This window comes from Triturus cristatus, chromosome 3_2 (genome assembly GCF_964204655.1).
Source record: "Triturus cristatus chromosome 3_2, aTriCri1.1, whole genome shotgun sequence".
NCBI lineage: Eukaryota > Metazoa > Chordata > Amphibia > Caudata > Salamandridae > Triturus > Triturus cristatus.
This window is the reverse complement of record NC_140584.1, coordinates 944,187,045-944,205,339: the sequence shown is the minus strand read 5'-3', so window position 1 is coordinate 944,205,339 and position 18,295 is coordinate 944,187,045. Positions and strand designations below refer to the sequence as shown.

Here is an 18,295-nt window from a genome sequence, read left to right as displayed (position 1 = left end):
CACATTTCCGTATTCAAAATGATTATGCTCCCCAGACTTTTATATCACTCTGTAAATCTCCCTGTCATGCTAACACGTTCTTGGTTTAACCGGCTGAATTCCTTACTCTGAGAATTCATATGGGATGGAGGGTGCAATAGGGTTTCCCTGTCGGTCTTGCGAAGAACCCCAGGGGCAGGTGGGCTGGGTGCTCCAGACTTTGAATTGTACTATTTGGCCGCTCAGCTTCAGTGGTTGGCCCACTGGCTATATGGTAGAGACCTTGAGCTGTTGGTCCCTATTGGACTTGCTGATAACCAGGGAATCCTACTGGCGAAGCTCCCTAATTCAAAGATAGTAACGCCCACCCCAGGGGTTTTACTAAAAGTGGCACTACAATGCTGGAAGAGATGCATATGATGCACGTTCAGAGCGCCTCTTTATGCTCCAGACTTGCCACTGGTGGGACTGCTGCATGGGGATCCTCCTTTCCCATTTAAGAGTCAACAATTAATTGACTAGACAATGGCCAGACTGATCACGGGGAGTGACTGCTTTCAAGTGGGGGACCTTCTCACAATGACGATCTCATGAATCCCCATCACCGGCCATCTGAGACCTTACTGGCTCCCAGTCAACAAAAGAATCACCTTCAAGCTCCTCACGCACGCCTACAAAGGTCTACACGACGCGGGACCTGCATAACTTAACCACCGTCTCGCACACCCACCAGATATCTGTGCTCGACTTGCCCTGGCTACCATCCCTCATATACGCAAGACCACGGCCAGAGGAAGAGCCTTCTCCTACCTCGCAGCAAAGATATGGAAAAGCCTGCCTCTCCATCTCAGGCAATCACCATCACTGCCTCAACTCAGGAAGGACCTTAAGACCTGGCTCTTCGACTGAACCACAGTGCCCCTGGGGGACCAGCTGCCGCCCCCCACCAACCGCTTTGAGACCCTTACAGGTGCGTAGTCGTGCTTACAAGTAAGCTGATTGATTAATCAATATGGCCTGCCTCACAGCCAATTTCTGAATTATCAAGCCATGGTAAGGACGTATAGGGACATATAGGGATCTCTGGCCTGGGAGTGGACGGGCACCAGATACCTATGTTTGATCTACAGACGCTGGTATCTCTGGGCTCCCTGCAACATCTTGTGAAGTGGTTCTACAGAGCCCAACTTGAAATGATCACGAAACCACTGAAGAGAATCTGGTAAAGGTGGGAACTAATACTGGGCAGAGATGTAACAGACACAGAATGGAATAAGGCACGGAGAGCCCTAAACACATTTCTAAAAACGCTAACTTCAAATATGTCTACTTTACCTACTTTATATATGATATACCTGGACCCCCCCATAGACTGCAGGTTATGTATGAGGTGAACAACAGCTTGTCCTAGATGCAAGGAACCGGACGCCAGGTTTGCATATATGACATAGAACTGCCCGGGGTTGCGTGATTTCTGGGTGCTGTAATTGCCATGGTAAATGAGGTACTAACACGCTTGCGCCCTTACATGGCAGAAACCTGTCTAATGCTATTATTTCCCAGACCCAAAGCCTGTAAGGTAGGCACTATATATGTGGACCTTTCATTGATCTAAGCAATAAAGGCGCATAGCTCTGAAATGGAGGGCTGGGGCGGGCCCCACAGTCGAGGCCTGGGAAAGAGACGTTGATAAATGGGCCAGAGGAGAGGGCTTTATTTACGGAGGATGCCCAGGAAATAAGGTGCTGCCCATTGTCAGCATGTTGGACGGAGGTGCTGGGAGCCTGAGACAATCGACACAATGCAGCACTAGAAGGCATGATAAATAACACTAAATCGGATGAGGGTACTGTAGAACCCCCTAGATAAGGAGTCTCTGTTTGACAGGAGGCAGCTAGTTTAGAGGGAATGGATGTGGTAGCCCCTTCTCCCAAACCCATACCCCAGCAAGACAATACGTAAATGTTTTAGATCTCCTGACATGACTTTCTCTACAGCCTACTACACCCCCTAGGTGACCTTATGATTTCTTTTTGATTTTCATTTTGTTGTATTAGTTTGCAAGTTTAAAAGACATGATTGCTATCTGAGGCATGTGTGTGCTTACAATCACAACTACCGGGTATCAACGATTACATGGAGCATTACAGAGTACTAATGTATATGTTTGTTCCATTCTCAACTGAAAACGACAGGGTTTATTTACACATGTAATCTGAAGCTCACCGTAAACGAAACTATTCTAAGAGTCCCTTGTTAATGTATAATGATCCTTGAGTTATCTGAAGCTTCTATTGGTGACTAACTGGCCGGGTACAGGTAGTAAGTTAAAGGCTGGAAGATGAATTTACTAGGATGCGCATCATTATGTATTTTATGTGGATGCTCTTGCTCTTTCATGTATGATTGCAATGCAATAACTAAATGGCAAAAAAGCCATGTTTTTAAAATAAATGTGAGTTGCTCTGTTCCTCTCTTTACACACTTATCCCCTCCTCATCACCCTTTCACATCTCCTCCACTCCTCTACATCTGTTTCCCCCTGCCCTCTTCTCCTCTGCTCTTCAAGTTTTCCCCTGCTCTCAAGTGCCTTACTCAATTTTTCCTCTTCCCCTTCCCACTAACCCCACCCTCCCCATTAGTCTCTATTGCCCCTTATCCATATTTCTGGCCTGTTACTCCATTCTCTGCATTCCACCTCACCCCTTTTCCCTTGTTGCGATTCATGCCTTTCATGCCTCTTCTTTAGCTTCTCCCCACTCCTATCATAACTCTATCTTGAAAACGAAAAACTATTGATGGGAGAGGCACTAACAGCCCTGAAGGACATCCTTAGGTTGTGTGATGAAAAGCGTTGGCTGTTTGTTGCGTTGAATGATTTGCAGAATTGGAAAATAAAGAATGACTTTTATCTAAGAAAGCAAGCAATTTGTGATGTCTTGCTCTATATGATAAAATACTGATATTAGGTTTGTTGAGTTAACGTGTGTTTTCTCTATTTGGTATTGAGAATATCATATTCGAATTGGGCTTTATCTTTCATTAAATGATTGTTAAGGAGTGCTTCTCCCACCAATAGTTTTTAGTTTTCAAGATTGTTTGGGTCTTTCTAGGATGGTTGGCCCAGGGAGTGAGCAAACTAGTGATGTTTGGAACTACACAGAGTGCGGTATTGTATACCACAACAATTCTGGTTCCGTTAGTAAATATCATAACTATCTGCCACATTCTCCTTCCCTGTTCCCCTCTTCGCCCCCTTCTACTCCCCATTCCTCTTCCTTCTCATCATTATCAGTGATTTTTCTCATTCATACTGTTCCCTTGTTAAAGTAAAACCTTAAGTCAATGTCCAATGTGACTTTTGTGCCACTGTTTATGTTATTATATAAATCACTTCTTTACCTCTTGGGGTTTAGCACTATAGAAAAATGTTAAATAATGTTGTTGTTCTTGCTTTTTTCTCTCAATTGTAGTGGCTGTGATAGGTATAAATAAAGCTAGAAGGAAGTGGGCTCTGTGGCATTGAAACAGAGGCCCATCACCATATATATAGGGGTTGAGACATGAATTCATCCTGCCACTATTATCTTAATGTACAACTATTGATCATACATGGCACGTAATATAGGAAACCTTGTCTAACCTATGTTCTTGCCATGAATCTCTCACATTACTTAAGATCTCAACTATTGTGCTGCAAATATTAGGAGGAATAGCTGTTATGATGGACTAGCATTCTGTGCTAAAATGTTTTCTTAAGAGGGATGTTTTTTGCTTGAACTATGAAAGCATGGTATTGCGTATATCTGGGTTATGTCCAAGTGAAATTTAAATACATTGTCTGCATGTACTTGTTAAACTGATGGTAAACCTGAAATATAAAAGATGGAGTAATGGGAATCAATATATATAGAGTGAAAGGTGAATTCAGAACAGCCTCTGAACAAAGCCATCAAATCAACCCGACTTGACTGATTGGCAAAATCTATCTTGACAGGTGTTAAACTGGAGACCTTTTGCAAAAAATGGATCTCTCAAGAGTTAGTTTCAAGAAACTGAGAATGCAAAAATTAATATTTGTACGCGACCATTTACACTTCTCGGATGAATGGAAAGAAGTTTACAGCTGAAATTATTTGTATTAACCCCCCAAGAGTAAAAACTCAGGATCCAAAAATGTATGCATTTGTAAAAAAACAAAAATCTGAAAAACTGAGCAAATGCTTACCTTGGTGGTGTCATGAGTATTTAAAATGTTATCTACGATGTCAGAAAAATCCATCTGTAATTCCTAGAAAAAATACAGAAATCTCCAGTTAGTAAGCACTGCAGTCATTGTTAAAATATATTTTTGTTGTCAAAAAGTAAATTAACTTTCTAATACACAGTAGTTCTCATATATGATAGGTTTCTCATACAGTAGTACCCGTGCCACACCTTACAATATTTGAGTTTTTCATTTGTCACTCTTTGCATAACCAATGCCTTTCATTTTCTAAGAATCTTATTATACACGAAGGTCCCTTTGAATTTTTTAACTAAAAATCTAACAATGAGAAGAAATCAAGCCATATTTGTGCATGGAATCTCAACAATTAATTAGGTAAAACATTTATTGATATCTGTGGTAACCATAGGCTCATTTGTCATTCATCTTCAATTTCTTTTAGGCAACTAAATAACATCTCTTACATCCTCCATACCCAATACTTTTCATCAATAGATCTCATTCAGACACTGAAACTTAAAAAATACAGAAGCATGCACGAATGAATGTGCATGGGGAGGCGGCAGATAGGTTGAAGAAACCACTACACAGTAAGGCTTGATTCTATTATGCCAACCTGAGGGCCCATTACCTAGACAAAACAGTATAGATCTAGCCAAGCTCTGTGCTGGTATGCAAGAATCTCCTGTTGAGTACAGCTGACAAATCACAGACCTGGTGGCGGGGAAGACTGGAAAGGACTGGTGCAAGTGTAGAGGCATCTGGGTGGTAGCTGAATCAGTGGAGTCAGCAATTCAAAGCAACAAGGCTAAGTGAGAGACTGGCACTTCAAAGGTTGATTGAGGTAGCAAGGTATCCAAAATAAGTTAAGAATGATAACGAAATAGGGGAAGAGGATGTATAATGTGTCAAAAAAGTACTTTAAACTGATACAGCAGGGTGCAAATATGATGTAGCAAAAGAGGCAACAGGGTGTTATTTGTAACTTGGACATTGCTTCAGGGTCAGCTGTAGCAGAGCAGAGTGCATTGCACTGCTTGTTCAGGCTCTCACAGGTGGTTACAATGTGCCATCCTTGGTCATTCACTTCATGAAGAAATCTGAATAGTACAAAAGTGGGAAAGCTTGTTACCTTCTTCTAATGGTAGCTGTGGCTTTATCAAAGTAATACGTGTAAAGCATTAAGAAGTACCAAATTAGTTGAATAACAAATAATCAAGACCCAGCAAAAGTTTATAAGATAGGTTGCTTATTCATCTTTAACTAGACATCTCACTGACAAAACTCCACCAGAAGGTTCTGGAGATATGAATTTTCAAAGGAACAATAAATCACTGCTTTTTCACTTAAAGCCATAAATCGTTGTAATGGACAGTGCTAGTGGTAAACTTTGTAAAACGTTTAGTTGTAAACTACTACTCTGTCCTGCTTTGGATGACCAAATCTGTCAGGGAGCAGGCCAAAGAGGTCCAGTTGGACAGTTACCTCACAGTCAAAGCAGTTTCCAGTCAAGTTCTAGGCTCTCTGGCCGAATCACCATATACTTTAATGAAGTGGTCCTGACGCAATGGATACAAGATACTGGCGGATACTGAGGATGCTGCCCCGGAGGCTCTTCCTGGGACCAACCCACGGTCCAAGAAGATGGTGGGGCAACTTTGGATACAGGGGTCGATGTTCCTCAAAGTCCGGGTGAAGTGAGGACTTAAACCAGTCGCTACAGGTCTCCAGTTACAGCAAAACCAGCGGTTCCTTTTAAATGGCTATAACTTCCTTGCTGGGCAACCAAACTGCACACTTTGCTTCTCCCTGGTCCAGCAGACTCGGTGCAAATTTTCAGGGTTGGGACACGGGGTCCCAGGCTGTACTATGGCAGGCAGGTGCGGTTAGACATTCTTGACTACCAACTGACATGGGCAGGCTTCTTCAGCTTTTAATACCCTGTAGATGTAACAGAAAGTAAGCTAGCTGACTCTTTCAGAGGCTCGAGATTATTTTTCCTTGAGCAGGACACCACAGGAACAATCCTCTCTCTCAGCAAGTGCAATCCAGTCCTTGATGCAGCCTCCCTTTGCTGGGTATACAGCAGTCCTTCGGTCCTCGCTTTACTACAGATGTGATCTGAGGTCTGGGAGCCAGAGGTGCCACTTTTATGCTCAGTTTGTGCTCTTGTGGGATGCGGCAACGAATTGCCTATGGGCTACCCGGCCCACACCTAGTGGCAACCTCCTGCAAAGTGTGGCATCTAGCTAGCCCAGAATGCACCATTCTGCCCACTCCCAAAATGGCAGACCCCTTCTCTTGGTATATGGAGCTCCCGAGTCCATCCCAGAGGTATGGCTATCTGAGGCTACAAGCCCACAGAAAAAATTATTCCCCCCCCCCCACCTCTGTCCATGATGCCAACCCTTCTGCAAAACAAAAGAGCAGCCCTTCCTGTGTGTGTCAACAATGTACCCTTCAAAGGCTGCTTTCCTTTTGGGCTCACACCCTGTTTGGGCTCCCTGCCAGGGAGAGGTCACAGCAGGCCAATTGTGTTCCTTCCTAAGTGTCATTCACACCTCACGACCAGCAACCGCACACGTTCACTGGAAAACTTAGGGCAACAAGTGGTTACTTACTTAAGCTGACATTTGTCCAAAAGTTTAATTAGATTTGACTCGAGCATCGGGTTTAATGCAACGACTATTTTTATAGCTTGAAATATCATATTTAGTAGTCCCATGCAGAAGTTCTCACTGCTGAGTGATCAAAGTGTAACTCGCCAGAGGGCTACTAGACTCCACATTATAAACGACAATGTAGGGATTATACTGTCAGGACATGTAAAGTTAAGAGCCACATGCCCACGTTTTTAATATAATGCACCCCGTCTCTAGGACTTAGTAGGCCTACTTTAAGAGTGACTTGTCAATATTAAAAAGAAAGGTTTATCCTTTGTCATTACTTTGAATGGCAAAGTCAAGCTAGTGGTCGAAACCTGCTCTGCCAGCCAGAAATGGTGGACTGGGAGTCATAGTTCGCTTTGACACACTTGTGATGGCACAATAAGCACTTAAGTCCACAAGAGACAATTTAGCTCACAGGCCTTGGGCCCCATGGTACCATATACTAGGGACTTATAAGTGAGTTAACTTATGTCAATTGGGGGTGAAACAATCAGACATAAACCTTTCGACAGTTAGAACAATGGCACCAGGGACTGTGTAGCAGGTCTCAGTTCACCTTTAGCGTAGAAAAACCAATGCATCAGACCAAAATCGTTGGAGTGATCAGGCAAAAAAAAAAAAAGAGGCATTTCTTTACAAAAATGAAAAGCTAAGAACTTTAAGAAAAGGAGGAAAGTTGCTGCCTTAAAGGCCCTGACAATTGCCATTAAGAAGGTACTGATAAAATCAGAGGTTTGAAATGGCATTTAAAGACATCTTAATAAAACATAGTGGTAAGAAGCCACAGGTCTTAGGAGATATTCTAAAGGTCAGGTCATAAAATGAAACAATGACAAAGTACCCAAAAGCATTATTCCTCTATAACTGAAGTACAAGTGCACAAGTTAATTATTCCCAGTAGAAGCACCAAAAGAACCACAAACAAATTAGTGCTTATCCAATTTATGAGTTACTTGCTGACTTCAAAAGAAAGCAGACAGTACAAGTTTTCATATGACTCATATGCTGGGATAAAGACCAAGGCCACAGCTCATTGGACAGCTGAGAGTATCTACCAATGTGGTGGCAGGTACCAGAGGATGGTGGGAGAATGTTCCCACTACAAATCCAAATCACGCATATTTTTCATGAGACTAATAAATATGTATTTAGGCCCACAAGGTTCACCTGGCGAGAGAGAGGGGGATGGGGTAATCACAGCAGCATTGTTTTATTTTATTCCCTGCTGGGAGAGGCAGCATCTCGTAAAGCAATATGCTACTGGGGGCTAGGAACTATAGAGACCTGTTTAGGTTGTTGAAATATGACCCTTCTCCCTTATTTGTCACGGTGATTGCCAAATTTTTATTTTCAATGTGGCTAATCAGAAGACGATTGCTATTACATTAAGATAATTCCTGTGGCACTATCCACCCTTAACACAGTGCTCTTTTTTATGTGCTTGTTTTTAGGTTCTTATTTTTACTTTTTTTGTATTATTTCTTTATATTTATTGTACATGTTTTATTGTGTTTTATGAACTTTTATGGCTGATAGCCGAAATAAAGTTTTCTGACTGACTGACTGAATATGCTACTGAGTTTTAGGAAGGCGCTGACAGGGTAATGTTTTTTATTTAAATGTCTCATAGCTTCCCAAGTCTTAACAACATCTTATCAAATGGCTAAGTGCTTGGCACAACACAGAACAGAGAAAGCAACCATACAGATAGCTGACAGAATCCTTCAGATCTCCGATAACAGCAGCCCATAGCTGCCACCTTTTTAACCTCTTGGCAGACCCTCGCATTATCACCCCTACAAGAACAAGAAGTTCTACAATGGTTTGTCGTCTATAAAAGCAACACATTCCCGTTAAGTCTAGATGAACTCCAAGAGATCTGAACATATCCTTGTGACCTTCAGAGTTCTCCAGTGTTAAGCTTTCCGTTAGTAATCCTCAACTTCTAAATAGAACTCTTCAGAGTACTCCTATCAGATAATAACATGCCATACAATATGCTGACTACACAAAGGCCTACAAAATGTCACCTTCAATAAAGTTTGGATGTCTAAGGTAGACCAAAATTTAAGTTGGAATTGCTTACTAACAAATACAAGTGCAAGAAGAGGGTTCTGAAGTTAACTTTTAACCCGATGGCTAGTGTAAAGAACCTTGCTTCTCCTCCAAAATCTACTGTGCTATCCGCTTAAGTAGCTTTTAACCCTGCCTTAGGCCTGCCATTACAGCCTGTTTCTAAAGTATTAAAACTGCCATTTTGGGGGGCGTGGCCTAGCGATCCAGCACTGTGGATGAGCATTAGGCGAGCTCCGCTGACCCCGTCTTAAATATCCTCTATTTATCCTGCTTCCGATGGGCGTACTTTCGCTAAATGTTCCCAGCAGCAGTTGAGGCGGCAATCTAAAAGTTTGCCGAGACCGCGGTATTTTGAGGCGACAACCGCTATGTGCGGGCCTGGATGCTCGAGGTGGAGCCAACTAGGCGGAGGCCGAAGCAGCAAGCGACGGGTGCGGAGCACTGTGGTGCTCCGAGTGGGGAGCAGCTAGTGGAACATTGATTTGTCTCTTGGAGGTGGACTTGGAGCGAGTGCAGCGGCGGTTGCTGTGCCTGCGTGTCCTGGGGCGATCGGAGGCGGCCCGGTGAGTGCCTTTGTCCTCAAGCCATACCCCCCCCCCCGTGTGCCTTCGCTTGATCTCAGTGGCTGGATCGAGCCGCGCGAGGAGATTGGACGGTCTCGTGGGGACCGGAGGTGGAAGCGGCACCTTCTGGAGTCTGGGTTGCATGTGGAGGGGCCCTCGAAACTGCGCAACGCTTGGACTGGGTGTTGGTGAGCCAGCCCGCGCTTTGCTTTCTGCCGCCTGCTGTGGTACGTGAGCTGGCTGTGAAGAGACCAGTAGCGGGACACTTGGGCCCTACAGGCAGTTGGGGTCGGCGCTGTGGAGGGACGAGGCAGCCATTGTGTGTAGTGGGGTCCCCGGCCCTGAGCCCTGCCCTGAATGATCCTGGCCAGCAGGAGTTGGGGGGATATTGGCAAAGTGGGTGAGAGGAGCCAGACTCTGGGCCACAGGCGGCAACATCTACGAATTGCACACAGCCCCTGCAGATAGTAGACGACCCCTGGCACACGTGTGCCCTCCCTGGCAAAGGCAGCCTGTGGAGACGCGGTGTGGAGGCTGCCTGAGTGGATCCCAGTGCGGGCAGTTGAAAGCACTATCTCGGACCATTGGAGGAGGAGACACCTGTTAGGGGGGCTGGGGAAACGACTGTCCGCGGAGGCGACCGGGCTAGCGGTCGGTGCGTCTTGTTGGCGGGAGGTCTCCGCCTGTGTTCTGCCTCCTCAGTAGTCTTCATACTGGACCCAGTCATCATAGAGTGAGACAGCGTGAAGGAAGGCCTGCACGCCCTGGATTTTGCTAGCATAGATGTGCCTGGGGTCCAGTCTGGGGGTCTATCTTGCTGGACTAGTCCCTAGACGCCATAAAATGAAAGATAAGCCGACAGGAGGCTCTGCTTAACAGAGAACGCTGGTTCGCTACACCTGACCAGGAGCCTCAGCAACTGAACTGGGGGGCGCACATGGTGGCGTCCCAGACAATGCAGAACTTATGGCGGTAATCACGCAGTCCAGAGCCGCCTTGGAAGCTAAAATTGGATATGGGCTCCGAAGTCTTGCTCCTACGACAGGACCTGCGGAACGAGACGGAGCGAATCAATGAGGGTGAGAACAGAGTCCCGGAATTGGAGGACTCTGTTACTACCTTAAAAAAAAAAGTGGCGTCACTGGAGACTATTACCAGAGGCCTGGCTTTGCGTGTTGAGGATGCAGAGGGCAGGGCCAGGAGAAGCAATCTATGCTTTGTGGGATTCCCTGAAAGATGTGAGGGGGGTTATATGGAACAGTTCCTGACCAGGTAGCTTATAAGCTGGCTTCCCCCGGAATCAATGTCTTGTTGTTTCATCATTGAACGGGTGCACAGGGCCCTTGTGCAGAAGCAGCCCCCGGGAGCCTGGCCGAGACCCGTCATTGCAAAGATCTTAAATTATCATGTCAACAGGGTCGTCATTCTCAAGCAGGCCAGGCTTAAATAACTTCTACAATTCGAGAACACCCGTGTCCTTGTATTTCCGGACTACACGAGACTGGTTCAGCAGAAACAGCAGTCATTTATGGTGGCTAAGGCCTGCCTCCGAGAGCTGAAGCTTCCGTATGCTCTCTTGTACCCCGCCAGACTGAGAGTGGTATACCAATCTCGTACCCTGTTTTTTGAGTCACCAGAAGATGTTTTTAACTGGACGGATGTAATAGTAAAGGTCCAGTCACACACGCCACCCAGGATGGAATCGGATTCCTTGTCCAGTGAGGTTGCTCGTAAGCCACCCAAGTCTAAACTTAAGGGGACCAGGAGATCGAGATCCAGACGCCGCTCAGGGCCCCGTAGTGACCCTGGCAGATATGCCTCGGCGCCTCTGCCGGGGAATCCGGCCTCGTAGTCACATCAGGACTTTTCCAGCTGGGAACACTTGAGACTATTAACTCTGACCGACGAAGCAAGAGTGGTGGCTAGTACCCTCGCTTGACAATAGTACGGGGGAACGCCCGTTGACTATGGGCAGGTTTCAGGGGAACCATTGGCGGGGCAGGCGGGGGGCTCCCATTGGGGCCCGCATGCCACCTCCACCGCGACAGATATTTCAGCTGTTTTGAGGTATTGGGGAGGGGGGTGGGTAGTTGGGGTGTTTATGTTAAATCTTTGCACTGAAACACTGCTATACAGGGCCCCTAATTGCACACAAGATAATTGTTTTATGTATTACAACTTGGGATATTCTTGCTTTTTGTTTGCACTTAGTCACTATCATTTAGAGTCACTGCCTGCCTACTGGTCGTTTATTGTCCTGTACACTAATGTCACATGATTTATCGATGGCGGTCCCCACAGATAGGCTGCGGACCCATGCAGGAGCTTTCCAGATAGTGAGTTGGAATGTCAGAGGAGCGTTTGACAAAGTGAAGAGAGGGGCAATACTTCAGCAGGCCAAACGCTATTGGGCAGACGTCCTGATGGTGCAGGAGACGCATTTAATGGGAACAAAGGCTCTATTTCTTTATAGATATGGTTATATTCAAGCGTTCCATTCTGGGTTCACGAGGGGATCCCGTGGGTTTCCCATTCTCATCCACCGGAAGGGTTTCTTATAAGCATTCCAAGATGTGGGTGGATACTCAAGGGAGGTACGTCTTCATTAGGGGCACTGCATACGAGGAGCAGGTGGTATTGGGCAGTGTATACGCCCTCCCACCGCTGTCCTGGACACTGGTTGAGCGCCTTACGTCCCTGTGGGCGGATATACCTGATGGGTTGGCAATCATAGGGGAGATTGGAATGATGTGAAGGATATGACCAGGGACAGATGGAGACAGGGAGGGCAACACATTGTTCGTCAAACCACCAAACTACACTCCCTGGTGTCAGGATTGGGCTGGGTAGATCCCTGGCATAGGTTGCACAGGGAGAAGCAGGGATATACTTATCTTTCGCAGTACACAAATCATTTTCTTAGATTGGATAATATATTCGTGCCATCTGGTAGGGTGGGAACTGCAGAAATTCTCCCAAGGAGTTAATCAGATCATTCTACGGTTGTTCTTATGATACAGTTGGGCCCTGCGAGGCCACCCTTTCGATGGCGTCCCTCCCCTTGGAATTTGCAAGATGATAAGTATAGAGAACATATAGGGCAGGCAATTCAACAGTACCTGGACCTTGACGTTGGGTCGGTAGATGCGGCCGAACCCCCATGGGAGTCAATGAAATCAACTATACGGGGAATAGATATATCGTATTGCTCTGCGGCACGTCGAGTCAGTAAGGAGATACTACTGAGGTCAGAGGCCCATATTATGGAACTTGAACGGTGCGGCAGGGAGGAAGGGGGGGTCTGATGCGTCGCCAGTTGCTGATGACGAGACAGACTTATGCTGATCTTTTGTTGGACGAAACCCGATTGACATGGCTGGCGTCCCGTAGTAGGATCTAGCAATGGGGGGATAAGTCTAGTAAGCTACTTCATCGTTTGTGCCAAGGCCCTCTCTGAAGTGGCTCGTGCAGAATTGGATCTTCCACTCACTGAGGAGGAGCTGAGTACAGCTGTGAGAGATTTGAACTCCGGCAAAGCCCCAGGTCCTAACGGATATCCATGCGAGTTTTTTAGGAAATATTTCATGAAATTGGGGCCCCATTTCCTTAGGGTACTGGCTGAGGCGAGAGATCGTGAATGCTTCCCGCATGACAGGAGAGATGCCGAGGTGGTCGTGTTCCACAAACTGGGCCGACCCCCAGACCAACATGCCTAGTATCGTCCCATTTCTTTATTGAATGTGGAGGCGAAAATCTTGACTAAAGCACTGGCCAACCGCCTCCACTCCCATATCACTTACTTGGTTCATCCGGACCAGGCGGGCTTCCTGCCCCAGAGAGCTACACACCATCAAATTCGCCGAGCGCACATCGCCATTGCCACAATCCGGGGCTTGGGCGAACGAGCCGCACTTCAGATGGCAGATATGGATAGGGGATTTGACTCTCTTAGTTGGACCTATTTATTTGTCCTTCTAGACCGCTTAAATGTGGGTCCACGCTTCTTGTCCTACTTAAAATTGTTATATACGGACCTTACAGCATCGGTGCGTATTGCAGGGTCCACTCCTTACAAAATTTTTATTGGGCAGGGCACCCGGAAGGGTTGTCCATTGTCACCATTTCTTTTTCGCTTTGGCAATGGAGCCATTGGTGGCGTGGGTGCAGATGGATGCACAGGTGGCAGGCTTTGAGTGGGCACAAGGGTTATCGGAACGCATTACATTATATGCTGACGATGACTTATTCTTTTTAAGAGATATTAACCGGACGGGGCCAAGGCTGCTTCGTATCATGCACGTATTTGGGGAGTCGTCGGGTCTGTCTTTGAACCCCTGCAAATCTACCCTGTGGGAATTGGGGGGGGAAAGCGGACTTGGGCCTTGGGCATCAGCGGTGCAGGTTACTACAGTGGGAGTGCAGTACCTGGGAGTCTTCCTATCAGATTCATCAAGTGTGTCCTGGGACAGAAATATCGTTCCTGTATGGGCGCCGGTGCATGAGGAGTTGAGAGCCTGGTCGCACATGCCCCTCTCCATTCCTGGCAGGTCGAACATCTTCAAAATGGTATCGTTACCGCGTTTGCTTTATCAATTGCAGAATCACCCATACCCCATCCCCTCGTCGTGGTTTTGTCAGATCAATTCAGCCTTGGGTCAATTTCTGTGGGCGGGAAGGGCACCCAGAGTGGCGTTGCGGACTTGCTTTCAGTCGACATCCTGTTGGGTGTTGGCCATTTCGGATGCCCAATCAGATTATATTGCTTTCCACCGATTGATACAGAAGGAACGGTGGTATGGGGACAGGACAGACCCCGCGTATGCGGTGGAACGAAGATGCATGGGGGGCACCACTCTACATACTATCTTGTATTCGGCATCCCTGCGTAATTCTTTGCTGTCGGCTACAAGGGTGGTATTGCAGGTTTGGAAGCAGGCTCTTCGTAAGATGGGGTGGTGGGGCAAACTGACGAAGGAGACTCCACTGTGGTTTAATGGAAGATTGCCACAATTGGCTGTCCTATCGGGCTTTTGAGGTTGGGACAACATAGGTGTTTCTACCTTAGGGGATGTGATACGGGGTATGGTTCTAAAGTCCTTTCAAGACCTCCAGCAGGAATATCAGATGCCGAAGACCTAATTTTATAAATACCTACAATTTAGGCATGCCATCCAGCCCAGCATTACGGGACTCAAGTCCGTTCCTGACTTTAGCCCCATTGAAGCCAAGGTATTTATGGAAGACCTCCAAGATCATAAAATTTCCAAAATGTATCAGTCCCTGGTGACAAATAGTCCTACCACACTAGATAAACTCAGGGAGGTATGGGACGGAGACCTTGGCCCTTTGGATAGGGATGATTGGATGGAGGTGTTGGCCTCCCCTCGGGATGCGGCTCTATCTAATTCAATTTAATTATTTACACCGGGTGTATTATACCAAGGTCAGGCTGTGGAGGGCTGGTCTAGTTGTATCCCCAATATGCCTACGATGTGGTCGGGAGGAGGGCACCTTACTTCATACGGTTTGGCAGTGCACAGCACTCACAAAATTCTGGAGAGGGGTTTTTTTCTTGTCTTGCAGAGGTGTTGGGGTGGGAACTCCCCAACTCGCCTAAGTCTACATATACTGAAGGGTATCGGGGGGAAATATTTATAAACATCATCTAATATTGCTGGGGTTCACGCTGGCCAAGAGAGAGAAGGCACAGAAGTGGAAAGTAGTGGCCCCGCCTTCTTTGTCAGCATGGAAGAACGGTCTTGATTTATGCATGGGATTGGAGATTCCAACATTTAAGGCACGGGGCTATCCCAAAAAACATCCAAAGATCTGGAAGCGATGGGCGGACTATCGAGGTCTCTACCTGGAGCCCATTTCCTCGGTGGATGTCACGGTCTCGGGATGACCATTGAGGACTGTGGAGAGGGACCCGCGATTCAGTGGAAACTTTCATTTAGTTCAGTGGGTGTGGGAGTGACGCTTGGGATGCAATGTCGAAATAGTGCAATGGGGGAGGAGGGGAAGTTATATTGTTCATGCTTTATTGTTTCTTTCTGAAAATGTATACTCTAAATGTCAATGCCATTATTTAGCATCTTATACTGTAGCAGAAAGCTTCTGGGTTACAGAGCTCTGCATTGCACTTGACATGATAAAATAAAATCGGTTTATAAAAAAAACCACCAAAAAAAAAAACTGCCATTTCGACCTGGCAAAATATACCTTCTGCCAGGCCTAAACGTTCGTTTTTAATATATATAGAGCAGGGTGCAGTGTATTTAAAAAGTTAGACATGTGCGTTTAACATTTACATGTGCTAGTAGTGAAAAACTCAATTTCATTTTCCACTTCTGCAAGGCCAACCTCTCCCATATAATAGCATGAGGTCACCTTATTACATTTATTAAGTGCTAACTTTCACTACACATGACAAAGGCTCTGCCTGATCACACACCAAAGGGTTTGAAATTGGTCTTTTGTGATCCCAGGGCAGGGAGTTGGAAATTCCAAGCACCTCTGTGGGTGGAAGCCACAAGAAACTTCTCCTACTTCAAAGTGGGTACCAGGTATAAACAATGGACCCTCAGACCCAATTCTTTAGTACACCTCCGGATCTGTGGAAGACTTAGAAGGACTGATGTGCTGCTCTGCAAGAAGGACTGCTACTCTGTTGCCCTGCTGCCTGAGTGAGAAGGACTGGGCCTGCATCTTGAACACCAAACAATCCCAGAGTGACTCCAAGGGCTAGGTTGCCGGCCTCCTGATCAGGGCCTCAGGAACAGAAAAAGGCTCTAACCAACATGAACCCAGCACCTGGACTCTTGCCAGCTGTGAATCTTACCCCCAAGTGGTGCCAACTCGGTCCTGGAGCCTCAGAGGTGGGCCTGAATGTGCTCTATCAGCAGAACTGCCGCATTGCGATGCATCTTCTCGCAGCTGCTTTGGAACCGCCGTTGCGTGACGCATCCCCGACATAGGCCTTCGCATCGTAAGCCCCAGTCGACTGCATCCTCAACGACGCAGGACTCTGCTTCGCAGCCGGAACCGCCACTGTGTGATTCATCCTCAATGCAGGATATCAGAATGCTCAGCAAACCAGGATTTAAGGTCGTGTTCAACGGGCCTAGCTTGGTCCCTGTATCTGTACCGTGCTCCATCGTGGTCAGCCTGAACTTATGACTTTGGCCCGGATCGGTGTGACCAGATAACCACGGTTGGCACTTTGTGATTCTAGGCACTATTTTCACTTACACCTTGGAAATTACTTATCTTCGGTTCTGTATGATGTTTGTGGTTTTGATCTTAAATAATTGATTACATTTTACTCTATTCTTCTATATTGGTTTTCACTTTATTACTGTTTGAAGTACTGCACATATACTTTAGAAACTGCATCTTAGTTAAGCCAGACTGCATGTGCCAGGCTACCAGAGGGTTAAACACAGGTTAAGTTAGGGTTGGCTTGTGAATTCACCCTGACAGAAGTTGTGGTTGCAGCTTGAGTAGGGTATCACCACCTCAAGCAGTAACCCAATTTCCTACTATATGTAACATTTACCCAGTAATGTTTACCCCCACATGCTATTCACCCCGCAGGGTTAAGGGGTGGGTAGAGGTAAGTGGCGGTAAGGGTGATTTTAGGGTTATGGGGTAGGTAATTGTTTATTCTTTTTTTAAGGAATGTTTGTGGGGATTAGCCCAAAACAGTGAGTGTGTGTCTGTGTGTGTGTGTGTGTGTATATATATTATATGCCTATAAAAAGGCAAAATAATGCAATGTAATGTAATGTAATGTCTTTATTTTTTGTACATGTCCCTGCCCCCTCCCGCCTGCCTTCCGTGGTCCACTGACCTGTCCCTGCCCATGGCAGCCTACCCTCCTTGTTAATCAGTGTGCCAACACTTTCACCCACCCTTGCCCTCAGTTCTCCACATGAATGGCCCTGCACCCTACTTCTGCCCTCCATTATGCTGACCATGCCTATGCCGGCCTGTTTGCTTTTCACCATCTGCATGTCCTTGCCCCATCCCACCAGCCCTGTGTGGACAGCTTACTGCTCTGCCCATGCCACTGCCAGTCTGCCATAAGTGATCAGCTTGCGGTCTCTACCCCTGCCACCCCGCCCTCATTGTCCACGTCTGTGTCCTTCCCCCTCCATTCTTGACTACGTGGTCTTTTGTACTGCTACTGCCCCTCCACATTGCCCTCTTCACGGTTCGCTTGTTGTCACCTACTCCTGCTGCCCCTCTTCCTGGCATCTGTTGTCCGAATCCATGCCCTGGCCCCTCACTCCAGCCCTGAATGGTAAGTTGTGCTGCCCATCCTACCTGCCCTGCATGGTGAGCTTACTGGCCATGCCCTCTGTTGTCAGTGTGCGTCCCCGTGCCCCCTCCCACTTGCAATTCATGGTCCATTGTGCTGTCACTACCCTCATACCTGCTCTGTGTGGTCTATTGTCCTGCCATTACCCCTGTCGAGCGTGGTCAGCTTGCTGCCTCTTGCCAGCTACCTCTGGTCCCCCCAATGTCAAAACCTCTGTGTCCCTGCCCCATTCCTCCTTCCATCCATGGTCCATTGTGCTGCCACTGCCCCTCCCTCCTCCGCTACATCGTTCGTTGTGCTGCAAAGCCTTTATCGCCTGTCCTGCATGGGTGGCTTGCTATCACAGCCACCCTCTCCCCTGCCATTCATGGTCAATGGTTCAGCCACAGCCCCTCCCACCTGACCAGCTTGGTAAGTTTGCTGCCTATGCCCCTCCTCAGTTCTCCCTACTCTCCAT

At 46.8% G+C, this 18,295-nt stretch overlaps 1 protein-coding gene across 3 annotated transcripts in view; it reads right to left on the bottom strand.

Moving 5' to 3' along the window:
• Nucleotides 1-18,295, bottom strand: part of USP32 (ubiquitin specific peptidase 32) — a 1,392,279-nt gene that overhangs the window by 667,049 nt on the left and 706,935 nt on the right. For all 3 annotated transcript variants that reach the window (XM_085649438.1, XM_085649439.1, XM_085649440.1), the window contains one exon: nt 4,208-4,270. In XM_085649438.1, coding sequence (XP_085505564.1) covers nt 4,208-4,270 — 63 coding nt within the window. The remainder of the gene's footprint in view (nt 1-4,207; nt 4,271-18,295) is intronic.